This window comes from Dermacentor variabilis, chromosome 6 (assembly GCF_050947875.1).
Source record: "Dermacentor variabilis isolate Ectoservices chromosome 6, ASM5094787v1, whole genome shotgun sequence".
Lineage (NCBI taxonomy): Eukaryota > Metazoa > Arthropoda > Arachnida > Ixodida > Ixodidae > Dermacentor > Dermacentor variabilis.
In genome coordinates, this window is record NC_134573.1 from 65,378,353 (window position 1) to 65,396,731 (window position 18,379).

At 45.4% G+C, this 18,379-nt stretch overlaps 1 protein-coding gene across 2 annotated transcripts in view; it reads left to right on the forward strand.

Annotated features, from left to right (window-relative positions):
* PolZ1 (DNA polymerase zeta catalytic subunit) overlaps positions 1 to 18,379 on the forward strand; it is a 187,922-nt gene that overhangs the window by 144,517 nt on the left and 25,026 nt on the right. For both annotated transcript variants that reach the window (XM_075695099.1, XM_075695098.1), the window contains 2 exons: positions 2,688 to 2,739; positions 10,333 to 10,412. In XM_075695099.1, the coding sequence (XP_075551214.1) occupies positions 2,688 to 2,739; positions 10,333 to 10,412 (132 nt within the window). The remainder of the gene's footprint in view (positions 1 to 2,687; positions 2,740 to 10,332; positions 10,413 to 18,379) is intronic.

Consider the following 18,379-nt stretch of genomic DNA (forward strand, 5'->3'; position numbering starts at 1 on the left):
GCATCACGGGCGTTTAGAGTTCCCGAAACTTGCATGCGGGACTGGCGCAAACAGAAGGAGAATATTTTCGCCAGCAAGGCAACAAGGGAAGGTTTCGGTGGACCGAAGCAGGGCTGCTTCACCGAAATAGAAGAGCTGCTTGCGGAATATATGCAAGAGCAGCGAGCGGCATAGCAGCCTTTGACGTCCGATCTGCTCAAAGTACGGGCAATGCAGTTAGCCCTACAGAAAGGGCTAATGCGAGTGACTTCAAAGCGAGCAGCTGCTGGCTATCAAATTTCATGAAAAAAGGCTTTTCTCTTTGAAGGCGGACAGGGATATGCCGAAAATTGCCCGAAAATTATGAAGAGACATTGCAGTTTTCAGCGGTATGTTTTGAAGTTGCACCATAGAAACAGCTACCGCTTCGGACAGATTATAAGTGCCGATCAGACGCCGCTCTTCTTTGACATGCTTGCCACCACAACTGTTGAAAAGAAGGGGGCGAAGAAAGTGCGCGTTTTGTCTTCCGGCCACGAGAAAACTGGAGTCACAGCAATGCTTTGTTGCACTGTGGACGGGCACAAGCTGCCCCCGTATCTTATCTTCAGATGGAAGATGCTCCCGAAAGGAATCGTGTTTCTGAGTGGCGTGGTTGTGCGTGCAAATGAAAAAGGTTGGATGACCACGGACTTGGTTGCTGACTGGATTGATAACGTTTGACGGAAGAGACCCGGCGGCAAATTGAGTCTGCGTGGGATGCTTGTGCTCGATGCGTTCAGGTGCCACCTTGACCAGCGCATCAAGGACAAGCTGGCAGCATGCAACACCGACCTTGTCGTGATACCCGGCGGCATGACATCGCAGCTCCAGCCACTCCATGTTTGTTTGAACAAGCCAGTGAAAGATGCAATTCGGGTGCTCTACATCGAATGACTTGTCAGTGGCTGTCACGAATTCACGTCCACCAATAAAGTGAAGCGTGCCTCGCTGCAGGAGTTTGCTGGATGGGTGAAAGATGCATGGTGCACGATCCTGTCTGCCGTGGTCAACAAGGTCTTTAAAAAGTGCATGATTTCGAATGCCACGGACGGCACTGAGGATGAAATGCTTTGGTCTGTTGATAGCGATAAGGAGTTGTCTGATTGCGACGATGAGTGATATCTATCGCCCCATGAAACTCGTACCGGCGCAGTGAAAATCTTGGCGGCAAGGTACACCGCTTCCATTTGTGTTTTTATTCATCGCAACTTTAGTGTATTGATAATAAATCTGTTTTTGTCCAAATGAGAGAAAATAGTATTTCTATGTGAAAGCACAAGGTGCGGTATTATACTCTTTTTTTTGGTCATGGAAAACGGGCGCGCGTTACAATCGAGGGCATGTTAAAAGCGAGTAGATACGGTAAGTACAGTTGCCAATCAATTTTTCTTGCGTGGAAAGCGGCTGCAGTATTTTCCGAATTATTGCGCAATCGAAAAAAGTATGAATGAGAAAACAATTTATTTTGTTGAATTTGGGAGTCTGCGACGAATGGTACGGTTTCGTGGTGCGTCGACGATATCTTCACATTGGCGGTATGAATTATGCGAAGACAGCCATGCTTTCACGTGCACTACGCCTTCGTGGCTAGTAGCGTCGCCCGCGCTAGGATGACGCTATCATGAAAAGTGTCGGCAGTGGGGAGCGAATGCTTTGTCTGCCTGTCACTCCAGTGAGTCACCGATATGTGACATTGCGCAACCTCCAATACTAAACGCATGGGAAGACAGCTTACATAATGCCACGCCGTCTTGGCATGCCCACTCTTTCCACACGCAGTGGATTATCTATAACGCACCCTACGTGGCTGTGTATGCGCTCAGCCATGTGCAGCCACGGCCGAGGTACGCGCCAGGAATTGTGACGCGGGCCAACCAATGGGCCCAATAGCAAGAGCTCGGGCACAATCACCGTCGGCTTGGGCCTCCTCCAATAAGTGTCGCTAGGCATAACAGGAACACGTGCGAGCAATACGCGCGGTTCTTCGGATCAGTGTCTGGAAAAGGATCAATACGAGGTGTGTCCTCGCCTTGGGTGCAAAGGCACCGAGGTGAGCTCATGTCCAAGACCCTAACAAAGGGGACCGGCGGACGAGTGGAGAACATGTGCATACCCAGCGCTGTCCAGGAAAGATCTCCCTTGTGTAACCGCTGCCGTTAACCCGAGCGCCACTGCTGCAAACCATCGCGAGTAGAAAGGGGGACTCGTAGGGATGACAAAACAGGTGAAAGCCCGTGCAGTGATGCTAGGGCGCACCTCAAGCCCCAGAAAGTACAACTTTGTTATATCGAGGTTCAACTCTGTCACCCTGTAGTTAGAAGATAGGACGTGTAATGTAGGCGACAGGCCTGTGTCTGTCGTCTACATAATGTGTCCAGTCTTTTGCGCTGCTCGATTCCCTTCAAAACATGCACCAAACAGTGCCTATTTGATCGCACTCCTGTACTAGCTTATAGTGTAAAAATAATTTTGATGTTCTGATAGAGGCACCTTGCAGTTCAGGAATGTTTTTGTTCAGGCAAAAGAAATTCAGGCAATTAAAGGTTAAATATGATTGAAATGTTCTAGATCAGTGTTTGGCTGCAGCTGTGGGCATGAAAGTTATTGTCACTTTAGTTGATGGCTGTGCTAGATTGAGATAGTTTGGTGTTCATTCCCCATTTCAGTTCAGCTCCCTTCGGTTGCTCTTCGCTGGAGGTGCCCACGCAGCTTGTCAAGGTGAGTGCTGCAAATGTTGACACATTCTTGCTGATGTGACTGTATTCTTCAAATTTGCCCTGAGCTGACAGTTTCATTTTTTTTTTTTTGCTGACATGTTTTTGCTGGTGGATACACCTGTCATCCATGGGATTTGTCTGAGCTTGGTAAATCAGGGCACTGATTTGCCAAATCCAGTGTCCTTGTGCTTTGAGTTGTCTGTTAAATTGTCCTTGGTTTGTGGTCTGCTGGCCTCCTGGTCGGATCAGATGGCAGAGCAACTGCTCTGGAAAGGCGTTGGTCCCAGGTTGTCTTCCTGTAGCAGGACTAAGTTTTCTTCTACTGTGAAGCTTTCTTTCTGAGAAACTTGTATGTGTTTTTTTTTTGTAGCTTTGTGCTACAATCAGGTGGGTCAGGGTTTGGCTGCCACCTGTTGCAAGTTATCTTCTCATCCAGCTTAATTTTCCTTTCCTTACTATTTCTACATTTGAAATAAACATAACAGTTAATGTCCCAGGTGTTTCCTGTGTGTTTGCTTCAGATGGTTGCAACTAACAATGAAACAAGCTCTTTGGCTCTCGTTACACTTCTTGCTTAGGTGGATGGCAATATTTACCTTTTATAAAGCTTGCCCCCCATTTTGTAGATATTTGTAGAACTCATTTGGTCACCCACAATCATGCACATTATTGTACAACTGCCGCTATACAGTGAAAACTCTTTCATTCGAATTCCGCGGGGATGCTATGAAAATTCGAATTATACAAAATTCAAACTAATGAAAGTCAGAGAAAAAAATTGCTCAGTTAAAGCGCGTATATAGTCCGACGTGGTGTGAGCATGTGCGCACACGTGCTACGTCATGTTGGCTTAAACAGCATCTATACTTCGAAGCACTGGCGCAGCCAACGTAACCAGACGTGGTCAGTGTGGTCCGACATGCCCAACGTCGAGATGGCTCTTGCTCTATCCACGCGTTCGTCGCGCTGACTGGTGTGGAGAAAAAAAAAGTCAAGGTTTTGCCAGAAAAGCGAAGCATCGATTGCGATAGCAAACTAGTAGATATCTGTACGAAGTAAGGATAGCAGTTTTATCGGCTGTTTATTCGCTTATTAACTAAATTATCAAGCACGATGTCATGCGTGCACAGGTAAGCATGAACACATCTCGCTCGATGACTGTGGAAACTCGCTGAAAAATGCTGGAGTGACGAAACGCGGCAGTAGCACTGAGGTCAGCTGTCGCTTCAACGCGAACGAAACGTAGAAAGCACCTCGCATGCAAAGCTACTGTCACTATGCGCGCTCTGCAAACATCGCAGGTCGCTTTGAAGATGAGGCCCACGCAGGTGTGCACTTTGGCCGCATCGCAGATCTCTTTAAAGATACGGCGCCCGCATGGCCGCGCCACGAGCAGCAGCCCCCGAGGAACCCCCTCTCTCCCTTGCCTCACCCCCGTGCCTCGTGAACGACAGGAGAGGGCGCTTAGCCCCGCCTTTCTCACTCGTGCATGCGATATTGAGCCGCATTCGCCAACTCACCCTCACACACTTTTGCTCGTACACAAAGGACATGGCATGCGGCGACAGTGTTATCGTCCTTGCCGCTGATAGAAAAAGCAAAGCTGTGCGGCCCGCGCGATGACGCCAGCGTCGCCAGTGTGCTCCTGCGCACTAGCACTCTCCCCGTCCACGATGGCGCAGAGTTCGAATTATCGGTGGCGGTGCACATTTCAGTGTGAATTAGCGGGATGTGTTACATATTGCTTTCAATGCATTGTTGGACGGACCGTGATGGCTACTTCGAATTATCTGAAATTTCGAATTAATGAGTTGTGAATTAATGAACTCTTACCGTACAGCAAATTTTGAGGTTCAGTGTGGTTTGAGGCTCTTAAAGCTATGCTGTCACCTAAACCTCTGCAGAGCGCCATGTCATTCTTCCCAAACATGCTTGTGGGATGCTAACAACTTAATATGGCTATCCTCTGTGTGGCTTGTAGATGCAAGTCAATTTCTTCACCGGGGTTGTGTTGGGGGAAGCTACGGTGGCTAGTGTCTGTTGAAAAATTTGTGCAGTACAGTACGCTTTCGTTAATTTAACTGGTTAATTTGATTTTTTCTGTTAATTCGATTTGAAGGTCCCAGCCGGTGCTCATACATATCTATGGGACCGATCTTTTGTTCCTTCGATCCTAAAATTAGCCGCCACTGGATAATTCGAACTTGGCTGGTCATCACCATAGAGGGCTCATCACCCCCATGACAACTCCCCCCTCCCTCTTCGAACCACCACTAGCCCTCACTTTCACATTCAAGCTTTCCCTTTCATCCATGTCACTCTTTCCGAGCCCACCGCCTCAAACTTTCCCTTCTGTGTGGAAAGTGTGGGTCAGAAAATTTTGGTGGGTGGGTGAATGGGGGGGGGGGGGGAGGGGTCTGACGCCCCAAACTGCCCCCCTGGCTATGCCAATTATTCAAATAGCACAAAGTACCTTCACTACTACTTCAGCCTCAGAGGCCAAAAAGCACTCAATTCCATTTAAAAGACATACTATTGATAAAGTAAATATTTTCTTTCATATTAAACTGAGCTGTAATCAATGCTGGCATACTAATTTAGTGTTCCCTTTGATAAGAGTGGACCATACTGTTCATCTTGATTCCTAGGTTCCCAAGTTATTGATGACTTGCAGCATTCTTGTTATGTAATGGTAGTATATTATTGAGCATGTGCAGCACCATCTGATTTCGTTCGATAAATTTAGAATATAAAACGCTCTATGAACCTTGTGGAGGACAACATGTTGTGGTTCTTCGTAGACATTCGTAAATTGCTGTCTGAGAGTGGTGACTATAAATGCTAAGTAAATAAATTTCCACTCCCAGAAGGCAAAGTTGGCTGGTTTTTCCTATTATATATTTCCTTTTTTGAAATTGGAGGCCATACTGCATTTCTCTTGCTAAAGAAATGTCGGGTGCGTGTTCGGTTTCTATCTTGTTCAGGAACTCTAATGTCATTTTTATGTATATTCTACTTTGGACTCGTGTAAAGTGAGTGCACATTCAATTCGAGGATGTGTTAAAATTAAGGCAGATACTGCCAAATGAATCGGCGCTGTGTTTTTTCTGTGTGTGTGTTTTTTCTGCCTCTTGTTTAATTTAACTTGCTGGATAACTAAGCCAATTTTGTTGGTCCGGGCAGAGTCGATTTAATGAAAGTGAGCTGTATCCTCGTTAGAACGGAACATCATGCGTTAGCATGCCTTTCGTCACCCTAACTGCCTATCTCTCTGACTACATTACAGAATGGTGCAATACATATATTCTCTCTAAATGTGTTCAGAGGCTGGCCTTTCCACATGGCTTGCTTGTCTGCTCGTTGATCTCGCTCTGTACCAGGGAACAAGAGGGCAGCGTGAAAAGTAGGGGTGTGCAAATTCCGAAGAGTGGATTTCGATTCGAATAAATAAAAAATTTCGATTATTGAATCAAATATCAGAAAACCTAACACAAGCTTATACGCTTCCAAATTTTGTGCAAAAGACGTAGTGCTGCACATGCTCAGGAGGCTAATGACGTTATTTAACAAGAATCTTGCTAGCTATCAGTAACTTGGGTACCTATTAATCTACATGTATAGTATGCTTTACTCTTATTAAAGGGAAAACCAAATTAGTTTGTCAGCACTGATAACAACTCAGTTCATATACGAAGGTCTGAAAAACGTTTTTTTATTGATAGGATGTCTGTCAGATAGAATTAAGTGTTTTCTTTTTCCATCTGAAGCTGAAGAATAGTGAAGTTGTCCAAATACGAGGGGGGTTTCAGTTTAATAGTGGGCCATACTGTGCTTAATGGCAATGTTCGAAATGACAGTGTGACAAAAGCGGGGAATGTGCATCACGCTACCCAAGATCACTCGTGTGATCATCGGCGCCACACGCGTCGATCATGGTTGGGGCTGACGGTAAAGAGTTTTCATATTGGGTGGCCCACGCTAAATTTGCTTGACACTGCCCCCTCCCCCTTTTTCAACTGCATAAGCATTTCCGTGCCTACCCAACGAAGAAACCCGTCCGTCACGTAAGACGAATTGCTATAAATAAATTAATCTATAAAAAAAAAACAGTAAATTCGAAAAGAAAAATGTTGGTAGTGGTGAGTTTCGAGCCTATTTCCCCACTCAGCAGCTGAGTAGCTTATTCACTGGGCTAAACACCCACGCTTGCAGAAGTTGCATATATATCTGAACCGTATGAATGTGTTGTACGAGCGGTACAAAACAAATGTCAAAGGAGAACAGTTTCAATGAAGGATTTCTTGAGAGATTTGGTCATGATGGAATAAAAGCCATCTCTAGGACCATATGGAGAGATGTCTTGAAGCATTGTAGACATCAGGAAAATTCAGATTTTGTGAAAATTTAATGCCAGACACACCACATCCCTGATGCATTTTGGTGTTCACAAGATGCGCCTTCCGTTGGAGCATTCCTTCAACCGAAATGCCGCCTATCTCCGTGGGCTCATAAGCTTCGTGTCGTGCAATACAGATAGATAAGCAGTGAATGAGCCTATAAGGATGATAAGGAGTCATGAGGGTTTATATGGGTCTCATCACGGTTTATAATGGTTCGATGTGGATAGATAAAGTGCTAAAGAGTGATAAAGGCTTATGATGGTCGGAGCAATTCTGGTAAAGTTGGTGAGGACTGATATGGGTTGATATGGGTGGGGTAAAGTTCGATCAGGATGACAAATACCGACAAGAGTTCATAAGGGTCCAATCATGTCTGATAAGGTTGATAAGGACAGAGAAGGATTGATAAGGATTAGATCGATTGTGATGTGGTTGATAACAATCGGTAAGGGTTGATAAGGGTCAGATCGAGTTTGATAAGGTTGATAAGTGTTGGGTCTAGCCGGTAAGATTGATAACGACCGATAAGGATTGATAAAGGTTTATACCGGTTGGATCAAGTTTGATAAGATTGATAATGACACTGGGCTGTATGGAGATGAGCAAGTGGCACAATGCGTACATATACTTAGGCAACTCTAGTGGAGTTTCTGGCTTATTCTTTTTTTTTTTTGCATCCGCCTGGCGTCTGTGTAAATGTGTCTGCAGCTGGCGTCAGTGCACTGCCACATGATATTTTTGAGCCCACCATGTAAATCCAAAACTAGTCTGGTGACAGGTCGCTCGAAGCTACGAAAAGAGATTGTTGTGCACCTAAGAACAGTGCTCGGAGTGAAAGGCCACCGCATGGCATTTTGCTAAGGGGGTGGCCGTGAACATGAAGTTGTCATCCTGTGTGCTTACTTTTGTTTGCGAGGCAGTTTGTCGGCTTTCTGAGAGTCATGCGACCGCTGTGAATAGATCTGTGTTTATTCACTAACTGTAAGTTTAGTCATTGACGCAGCTATAAATAGGTCTAACAGGCTAGACAGTGTGGCCTGCGGTGTGGCCGTATGCGCAAACGGGCCGAAAGCGGAAAACTTCTTGGTGATATGTTCCTACAGGTGGCTCATCATTGATCGGTCACAAGATATCATGTACGGGTTAGATTGAAAGCCGTTGAAATGCCGTTCGGGTCGTCTGCGGTCGACCAGATGGCAACTACCGTGAGCACGTGTGCCAAGTTTGTCTGCGCGCATGAACACTGAACTCGCACGTTTGATATGATCACCAGGCCTTGCGGTGGGTAATCGGCCTGATCGTCACACAAGCTTCCATGCTTTCCACACGAGCTGCTTTTGTTATTCCTTTGGTTAGCGTAGCGTTAATCGTGTCGATCAGTCTGGTCAACTTGGTTGAACTTTGTACCGCTAAAGGTTGCACGCCATGGAAATGCCGCACGCATCAAGGCACTGACCACGGTTGGGTCATTCACCAAAGGTACTGATTTGAAAAATTGAATACTCTTGAACCCGACTATATCAAACCCGTTTAAATCAAATTAATCTGTATATCGAACAATTTCTGAACACAGTATAGTTACAATGATCATATATAGCAAAAATTACACTTACATAGAACAAAAACAGCAGCGACTCCTGATATATCGAATGACAAGTGGGGCAAAAGTGCCCCCAGAAGTTGGTTTTCTTTTGTAGTGGCGGGAAAACCCGGTGGCGCAGCTCCATCTACCTGCTCTCCCTACCGTGATCGCGCTGCGTCGAGTGAGCCGTCGACATCCCCCTGCAATAAATGATCCTGGCCCGCCCGCAGCACTTGTTCAGACAGCCAATCAGAGGCTTTTGTGCCCTTGTTGTGCAAGATGGCACAAGTGGTGCAAGTGCAAGTTGTCTCGCTGCCTTTCTGGTTCATTGTGTTTGCGCCTTGGGGGCCTTCTCCCGCGGTGTTGCCGTGATGAAGCAGCAGAATTTGCTTTTTGCCGTGAAGCTCGAAATCGTAAACGCAGTAAGCAATTGGATGACCCCGCAGCATGCAGGATTCCGAGGAGCACTCTCAGCACGATCTTGAAGAATGAGGGGGAGAGCAGGGCTAAAGCGGACAAACTCGCGACCCGATGACCATGGCGCCCGACACGTACGCATGGCCGTGTACAAGTGGTTTATCGGAAATTGCTTCAGACATGCCAGCTTCTGCATGTCCGGTGATGACTGTAAACTCTGATGAGTGTGACGAAGCCATTGCTGGTGCTGCCGAAGTTCAAAGTGAGCTGTCAGAATTTCCGGAAGCCGTTGATGAGTCAACGGTCGACGAGCTGGTGAGAGCAGATGATGGTGTTGTGACCACAGGAGAGCCCGAAAACAAAGACTACAATGCCAGCATCGTACCGAGCACAAGTGAAAGTGGCCACAATGAGGAAAGCAATGATGGTCCTTTGCCCACACCTCTGAGGTGATTGGTGCATTCGCACTAGACCGGTGCTTCTGCGCGAATGTGGAAGGTTGCGGCCTCAGCTGCTCCGACTCTTTGGACAATGTGGAGAAGTGCGTGTGTTGCAGGCAGCGAAATTGCCCAATCAGAAGAAAATACAGGACTATTTCATGTGAAACTAAACTAGTTTTGTCAATAAAGTGCTTTTATGACGTCCAGTTGTTTAGCAGGTTTATATTGAATTATGCCCTATATCGAACTGATAGGCGTTTTTTTTTTTAAAAGTTCGGTATAGCCGGGTTTGACTGTATTAAAGAAATCAGATATTAAATATTTGAGCAAACTGAATTATTCGAACGTTCACTATTTGATTTGAAATTGAATGGTTGAGTATTCACATATCCTAGTGAAAAGGATAACATTCAGAGCATGGCCCTGTGCATAATATGAGGGGATTTCTTGTGCCTTTCTGGGAAGGACGCCTTTCTGGGAAAGTTGCTTTTCTAGGTTGTCTGAGCTAACTGGTAGGCTAACAGAGTGTAGACCGAGGCTGCATTAATTGACAGCTAGAAGCACACAGACAAGGAAAATGGTAAATCATGTCTCTGTAATTCCACAAGGTCCAGTGACAAATTTAACAAATAAACTTTCCTCCCTCCTATCGATTTTGGCAGAACTGATTTGCCATATTGTCGCATTGTGTTTGTGAAAATATGTTTCTTTAGTGAAGCGCTGTGGTTCATGAGGGCTGTGTCTCCGCGTTGCAGAGCCTGCGTGACCACATCACGGTGTCTCCAGCCGGCGTGGCGTTTGTGAAACCCTCCATCCGCAGAGGCCTGCTATCGCAGTGAGTTGCCGAAGCTGTTGTACTCCCTGTGATTCCACTTGGCTCTGTGCACAGTTCATTGGTGATGCTCACTGCACTGTTACTCATCTGCTGAGCAGAAAAAAAATCTGTAATTTTTATTGGCGCACGTCGATATGCATTCCGCAAATAATTGTGGAAAAAGGGAACATTGACAGAAATTGACACTTCATTGGGGAAGCCTTAGTAAGTTGAAGGGTTAAGAAAGGTCAGGCGTAGTGGTACAAACACGAGGTCAAAAAGTGACAAGACACACATGCGTGCCCGTTTGTCCCTTTCTGATCTCGTGTCCGGTGCTGCTTATAGTGCTGTGCCTGAGGTGTACAGCAGTGTGGGGCCTTCCATTCCATTCCCACTCCATTCCAGAGAGTGGAAATCCACATCAAAAAAGGAAACCGAATTAGGTGCGTGACGGTGGGATTGGGACCGAGTTTCAATCCACAGAAGCTCGGTGCTCTGACCATTAGGCCACTATTGCACGTACACTTCTATTGTGCCAACGCTGGCTGATTCCTTGGGACGATTGCCACATGTTACATTGCGTAGCGAGACTGTGCAAGAGCATTTGAGCATGTGCCACTTTCCTTTATGCCATGGACCCAGGAATTAAATATGCAGATTTGTACCATTTGATTGACTGCTTCACAGAAGCGTCACTTGACCTAGATTTTGGGCTGTTGCTAAAGGTTTGTTTTAGTTTGTTTTTGCATGCTTCACGTTCACATACGTTGTGCACAAGCACTATGAACAGCTAAATACATGCTTCCGTCCTGTCATCGCCTATTCTGTGAGCGCTGTGGTGCAGTGTGCCTGAGTCAATGCAGCCAGCACAGATCGGCATACTCATCATTGGTGCAACAACCGCCGTGTCTGTTTCCAGAGCTCTGATGTGCACTTTCAGGGCACATCAGAGCATTTTGCAATCCAGCATTTCGCAATCACGAAGATGTCAAAGCCGGAACTGCGATCCACAAATTAACAGGAATGTTAACTAACCGAAGCCGAGAACAGCAACCCTTCTCTGAACGGTTGGCTCCCCCAACCACTTAAGTTGCCTTCAATTTGTGCTCATGAAATGTCACGAGTGACCCTTGTTGTGCCATTTGCTTAGCCGCTCAAAGCAGTTCTTTCCTGATGCTTTTCGGGAGGCTGCTTTAATCATACCGCTATGCAGACCACTATTATAAACTTAAAAATTGGTGCCACAAGCTGCTGTGGCATATGAGGCGTAGTTCTGTGTGTGTTTAAAAGCTCTTTCAGCCATGTTGTCCATTTGTACACCTTTCTACTTTGATGCTGTTTCATCTATTAATGTAGTGAGCGCTGTATAGATGTTGTTCTGTGCAAATATGATAGAAAATACATGTACGATAGCTCACTTCAACAGTAGTCAGTAGCAGCGTGGATGAGGGCTTGCTTTTCTAAAGAAATGTGCAGTGGCTGTTCATGTTCAATATGTTATAAAAAAAAAAGAAGAAAGAAGTTACGAGTAAAGCGTAAGCAGTGATGCTATCGTTGCGCAATTTGTGCCTAATTGCACTGGGAGGCAACCCCTGCTACATCCTGCTAAATTTTAGCAAAATACGAGAAATGTGTGCCCACTCTGTGCCGATAGAGTTCTTGGGCTTTCAAAAACAGAACTAAGTCCTCAGGTGCTGTTTTACCGCACCAGCGAAAGTGGCATGGCTTGGACCAGCTGCATTAGCTCCACAGGGAACAGAGTCAAGCCTCTCCAGTTAACCTTGGATCGTACTGCTGTTTCTTCCGTGGGCTGTTGTCTAAATTCAATACCTTCCACCCTGACGCCTGCAGATTGCTTAGGTAATGGGACAGCCTCGCTTTTCAGGTGGCTGCGAGTGATCGCGCTGGCGCCAAGCCAGACCCCAAACTTCTCTCCTGTGGGACCAGTATAAAATGGTGACTGAAGTTTCGGACGCTGTATAGTGTCTCGCTTGTTTTTTCAAACCTAATGCGCTCATTGGAACAGACGTGGTGGCCCTCAAAAATTTTTCCGCTATTCAAGTTGTTGCCTATCCCCCACACTTCTCGGTGGGGCGATTCCTTGCCGTAATAATGGCATAGGGCCGCTGCTATATACAGTTAAACCTCGATATAACGAACTTTAATATAACGAAATTCTCGATATAACGAATTATTTAACTTTTCATAACCTCTTGTCCATAGAACACCATGTAATTAGAACCTCAACATAACGAAGTGTGTTTGTGTGCGATTTCAATATAAAGAAATTTCGCTTCCGCAGTGAAGGAATGCCGATACAATAAATGGAAACGTCCGCGGACGCAGATGGTCAAATAGTTGAATTAGAATCGGCTGCATTCAAACGCACCTCTTAAATCGCGCATGGCATGACAAGAGTAATCGCTGAAGTGAAGCTGCATCATGTTCTGTACAAAGTCCAAGTGCGATAAGATCCTATCGCGCCTTGCGCACTTTGGGCTTTAGGTGCGAGTGAAAGTGTGTGAGGGTGAGAAGGAAAGACGGTGGCTGACGTGGCTTCACGCATGAGTGCCGCCTCCCTGAGGGAGCAAAGGGAAAGAGGGGTAGGAGAGCGAGTTCGTGGTTTCATAATTTCATCACTCTGCCTAGTTTTCTGCTATCCTTGACTGTGCTTCCCTTCCCTTGGCACTCATTCTGTAGCTCCAATGGTCCACCGGTTATCTACCCTACGCATTGCATGGTGTGCCCAGCTCTATTTTTTTCTCTTAATGTCAACTAGCATAATGGCCGTCCCCGTTAGCTCTCTGATCCACACCACTCTCTTCCTGTCTCTTAATGTTACGCCTAACAGTTTTCGTTCCATCACTCCTTGCGCGGTCCTTAACTTGCGCGGTCAATACAGTACCCACATGTCAAAAACCTTATTTCATAAACACATATGCAGATGCGTACTCAAGACAGTTAGATGTGTCATAGGACTAGACCAAGAAATACAAAAAACATTATTACATAAGCTTTATTGTCTGGCTTACCGAATAGCACCATCAGACACGTTAGCTGCGCGGGTTAGAAGTTGCGAATATGTGATGTGGTTGCAAAATACATTCGGTTCTTGTGATCAGAAATCTCGGAAACACATGTGAATTTGTGGTTACAGCCCAAATTGCGGTCCCTTTTCCAAGGTGCCTTTGTCTGTACATCGAAAAAAGTGAAGAGATGGAGCAGAAGCTCACTCTCCTTACTTCATCAAAATCGTAATTTCAAGAATTGTCTGTAGTAATCAGTGCCCTTATGATAAATTACTCCTCGTCGTGTTTATGCGGTTTTTCTGAAATTCAGGATTAAACCAAACCTGATAACAATTTTTGACCTAATGGTGCACCAATCTTTCACATGCTACAGTGTACAGCTGCCAGTGTGTGACTGCTGAAGTTAGCTTCACTTTAGCCACATCATGAACACATCACGTGCTGAGACACAAGCAAGGCTTGCATTCTAAATAAGATGTACCATTTAGAAAAATCCCTAATTCGTTCGAAACTTAATCGCATAAGGCAAAGCAGAAAAGAATTTGGCACCATTGTGTATGCCATGTGTTCAGCTATATTACAGTCAGTTACCATTTATTTGACCCTGATAGGACCGAAAAACCTGGTTGAATTATATGGCAGGTCGAATTAAACAAAAGACGGAAAAAGTGCCAAAACGTGCCATTGATTCATAGGCAGTATTTGCTTTTAAAGGTAGCTTTGCCACAATAAAGCCATATTGTGTGGTGAAGCACATAATGCATGGAAAAGTACCGCTGTTACAGGACCTAGCACGTCTTCCTCAATTTACACATGCACCATCTCCAGTCACAGTACTAGCACTGAGGTGCTTAACAAGTTTACTCGTAGGCCTTCAGAATTTTAGGTAGATCCCCGCTGTTTTGTTATCCCCAAACGTCCCCTTGAATTTTGCAGTTTTTCATCGTACTGCCTTCCTTTTCGCAAGCTTTCCCAAAACACAGGGGCTTTTTCTCTGATTCTAAGTGCACGGTGCATGCACATGCATATAATTAAAACTTAGCCCTGTTAACGGTCTCATATACTAGACACGCATGGTGGGCAAAAGAAGGGCTTGAATCGCCACAGGAACATCAGGAACATAACTGAACGGCTGCCAGTATGCTTATTTAGTGTCTAGGTGTGCGTGCATGCGTGTATAATTAAGGAACACTCACCATGTCTGGTGGCAGTGGCCTCTTTCCATACCTGATGTGGTTCACTGCATGTCTGTATTGCGGTGAAGCTGACCAGCCAAGTTCGAGTTATTATTTTATTTATTAATACTGTCGATCCCATCAGGGATCATAACAGGAACGGCATACATAGTTATCTTGCAGTGTAACAATAATAATTAGCGCAATAATAAGATTAGACATATTAGACATGCAGTTAGCAGAGGCAGACAATGTAGTAGGCAGAAAAGTAACGTTATACACTGTAATAATGTTACGCTAAGGTCAATTATAAGATCAAAATAACGGAAGTTTGAGCCCATAGAAATGTATGGGCGCCCACTGGGACCTTTGGTCGTGATCGATTTAACAGAAAAGTTGAATCAACTGGAGTCTAAGTAATGGAAGTGTACTGTGTAATGTAGCTTTGAGAACCAGCATAAAAGCAAAATGCATTGATATGTTTTCCAGGATGATCTTTTTTTGCTTCACAACTACTGGCATATTAAAGGGCACGGACTTTTGCAGGACACCTCCCTGATTACTTTTATCGCTCCTTCTCAACACTCTAGAGTTGTGCTAAAAAACATGGCATACGTTCTAAATATCTGTCAACTCGTGCAGGGTACAACCATTAGCGACATCGTTTTTGGCCTCCATCCTTGTGTCGTAGGTAATGTGTGCTCTTGCTAAAGCAAATCATATTTCTTGACAACTAGAAGTTGCTGTCTGTAAAGGCATTTCATTCTTGTAACACAGAAAGGTTTCCGTGTCTTCAGAAGTGTAGAATGTGCCGTATATGGTGTTTATAATTACCACGGCAGAAGTAGTCACCGATAGATAGGTGCTGAAAAAATTGGTAGGAGAAATACAATATATTGGGTAAGTCTAGTTCAGTGTAAAGGGCAAACTTGCCAATTTGGGTGCCTCACTGAAAACCAAAATTTAGCGCTCCAGAACTATGCCCATTCCATTCCTACTCTATTCCAAGTGTTCAAATAGGTGGAATAATTCCGGAATCAGTTCAACTCTGCAACTCAGGAGTGTGTACAGTCTACCACAAAAGCTTGCAGATGGTAATATTCGAGGAAAAGTTTAATACAGCTAAATGTTGATATAACGAAGTCAGTAAAATCGACAGTTTGCTTCGTTATATCGAAATTTAGCTGTATTGAAATTCAACCTTTTATGAAAATCAGTGCAGTCATGACGAATGTTTCTTGCAATGCAAGGGGTTGGAAAATTTTCCGAATTATAGGGCAATTAGAAAGAGCAAGTTTGAATGAGAAAAAAAAAAAAAGGTAATTTTGTTGCATTTGAAAGTCCGTGATCAAAGATACGTTTTCATGCCATGTCGACAGTATCTTCATATCAGCAGTACAAAGCAAAGCCAACCATGCTTTTGCATCCACTCCGCCCCTGTCGCTGATAGTGTCTCCCACAGTGGAACGACGTTATCGTGAAAAGTGCTGGCAGTGGGGAGTGAATGCTTCTTCTGTCTCTCACTTCAATGCCTCTCCAGAAACTTGAGATTATGCAACCTCCAGTGCTAAACGCACCGAAAGACCGCGCACATGATGCCATTCCATGTCGGCATGCCATGTTGGCATGCTAACTCTCTGCACAGGCAGCAGATCACCTCTGAAACAAGGTGCGCTGGATGCATATGTGCTCAGCCGCGCTGACAGCCATGCAGAGCCATGGCCGCGCTAGAGAAAGAGATGTGCGACAACTTGCCCTCCACTCCCTTCCCCTCTCCTTGCGTGCACTTGATCGTGTTACTGCGCGCTCCCCTCCCCCTCTTTCCCCTTGCTCGGGTGGCGCTCATCAAGCCAGCATCCCTCTTGGCTCACCCTCACAGGCTGTCACTCGCACCCAGAGCATACAGTGCACGTAGCATGATAGGGTCTCATCGCATTTGGACTTGACACAAAACAGGACGCTGCTCTACTTCGTTGGTAGGTCTCAGTCACGCTGCGTGTGATTCGAGAGATGTGTTCGCAATCAGCCGCTTATAATTAAACCATTTGACCACCTCTGTCTGCAGAAGTTTCCGTTTATTGTCTCAGTTTCCCTTCATGGCGGCAGTGAAATTACATTACAGTGAAACCTCGTTAAACCGTAGTTGGCCGGAGCTCGGAAAAAGTACATACTAAACGGTAGTACTGTTTAACCAAAATAGCATGAGATCGCCCACTTACCTGTCGAAAACGGAACTCAGAGAGAGTGCAATGAAATGGGAAAAAAACATGCAGTATTTATTCACTTCGCGCGACAAAAGTGTTATTTTCGTTTGATGCCGCGGTGGCCTAGCACGATGACAGCGGCCTCAAACTTACTGAAGCTGCATGCCAGCTTTTCAGCAAACACTCGCATGACAGATTCCTCGTTGGCGTTACGTATTCTCCGTGCACGCGCGCAGTAGTACTGCAGAAGTCCCAGGGGCGCATTTTCATTGCTGGGTGCCGAAGTTTGGAATACTTTTCGTTTGGAATAGAGTTACGCTATCGTGCCCCTGTTCTCGTCGCGACAATTGCATTCATGAGGCTGACATAACACGTAGCTTCTGCCACTATCGGGCCTGAATCGCCCGTGCTGTCACTTTCCGTGTCGTCCTTATCACTGTCACTAGGCGAAAAGTCGAACCTTGTAGCCGACATGTCTTCGCAGTCGCAGCAGCGCTGCCGAGCAACTTCGCATTCCAAATGCCACACACCGTAGTCAACAGCAGATCCTTGTCGGGTGCCAGCGCCGACTTCTTCGTGTCACGTTCGATAGCACGGACGATGTCTAATTTTTCTTCTATGCTGAGCACCCGGTGTCTTTTTTATCCGAGCTTCGGAATGACGCGAGTCCTCGCTTGCACGACGGCATAATGCTCTCTGGCACGGCGTCGAAATGATTTTGATGTTGATGTGGCTTCATGCGCAAACGCACAGGGCGCTTGGAGGCCGTTGTTTCGATCTCTGAGGCTTGTTGTTCTGCCGGGCCCCCCGATGGAGACGACGCACCACCGTGTTTGTGCGACGAAAAGTTGAAACGCGACGTTTTAACCGATGCATACGCAATAAGCTGGTACGGTTTATGCGGATACAAAACACATTATGTTCAATGGCCGCTGAGTCGGTGATTTGACTTTACTACTTTTAAAACGAAACTATTGTTTAAGCGGGTACGGTTTAATGAGGTTTTACTGTATATTGAAATTGTGTATAAACACACTTTGTTGCATTGAAGTTCTATATACATGGACAGAATGTACATGGACAAGACGTTATCATTATATTGAGAATTTCGTTGCATTGAAGTTCGTTACATTGAGGTTTAACTGTGTAGCCACATCGTCAGACTGAAGCCTTGTACTTGGGTTTCCAGTCTTTACTAGCCTGTGTGAACAGCATAGTGTGGTACAGTTTTAATGGCTAGCCTCAACAGATGCTCAGAGATTTGTTTTCTCGATGACTGTAACAAGGCTCACTTGTAACCCTCGTTGAGTGATAGGCCCGTGCAACTTGGTGATTTTCGAATGTGATGCATTTGGCAATTTGCTGAAAGCGCAGCGCTGCAGTCGATTGTCTGCCGGCGCAATGGAACATTTGCTCATTTCGTTAGTATGCAACACTATGTCGGCATATTTCTGTGAATGAAATTACATTGTTGGCATTTCAAGGCAAGTGAAACAAGGCTTTAGCGACTTACGTTTAGCGCTGTGGGGCATTGACAATATGCTGTGATGCATTGATGATGCATTAGGACTGTTAAGATA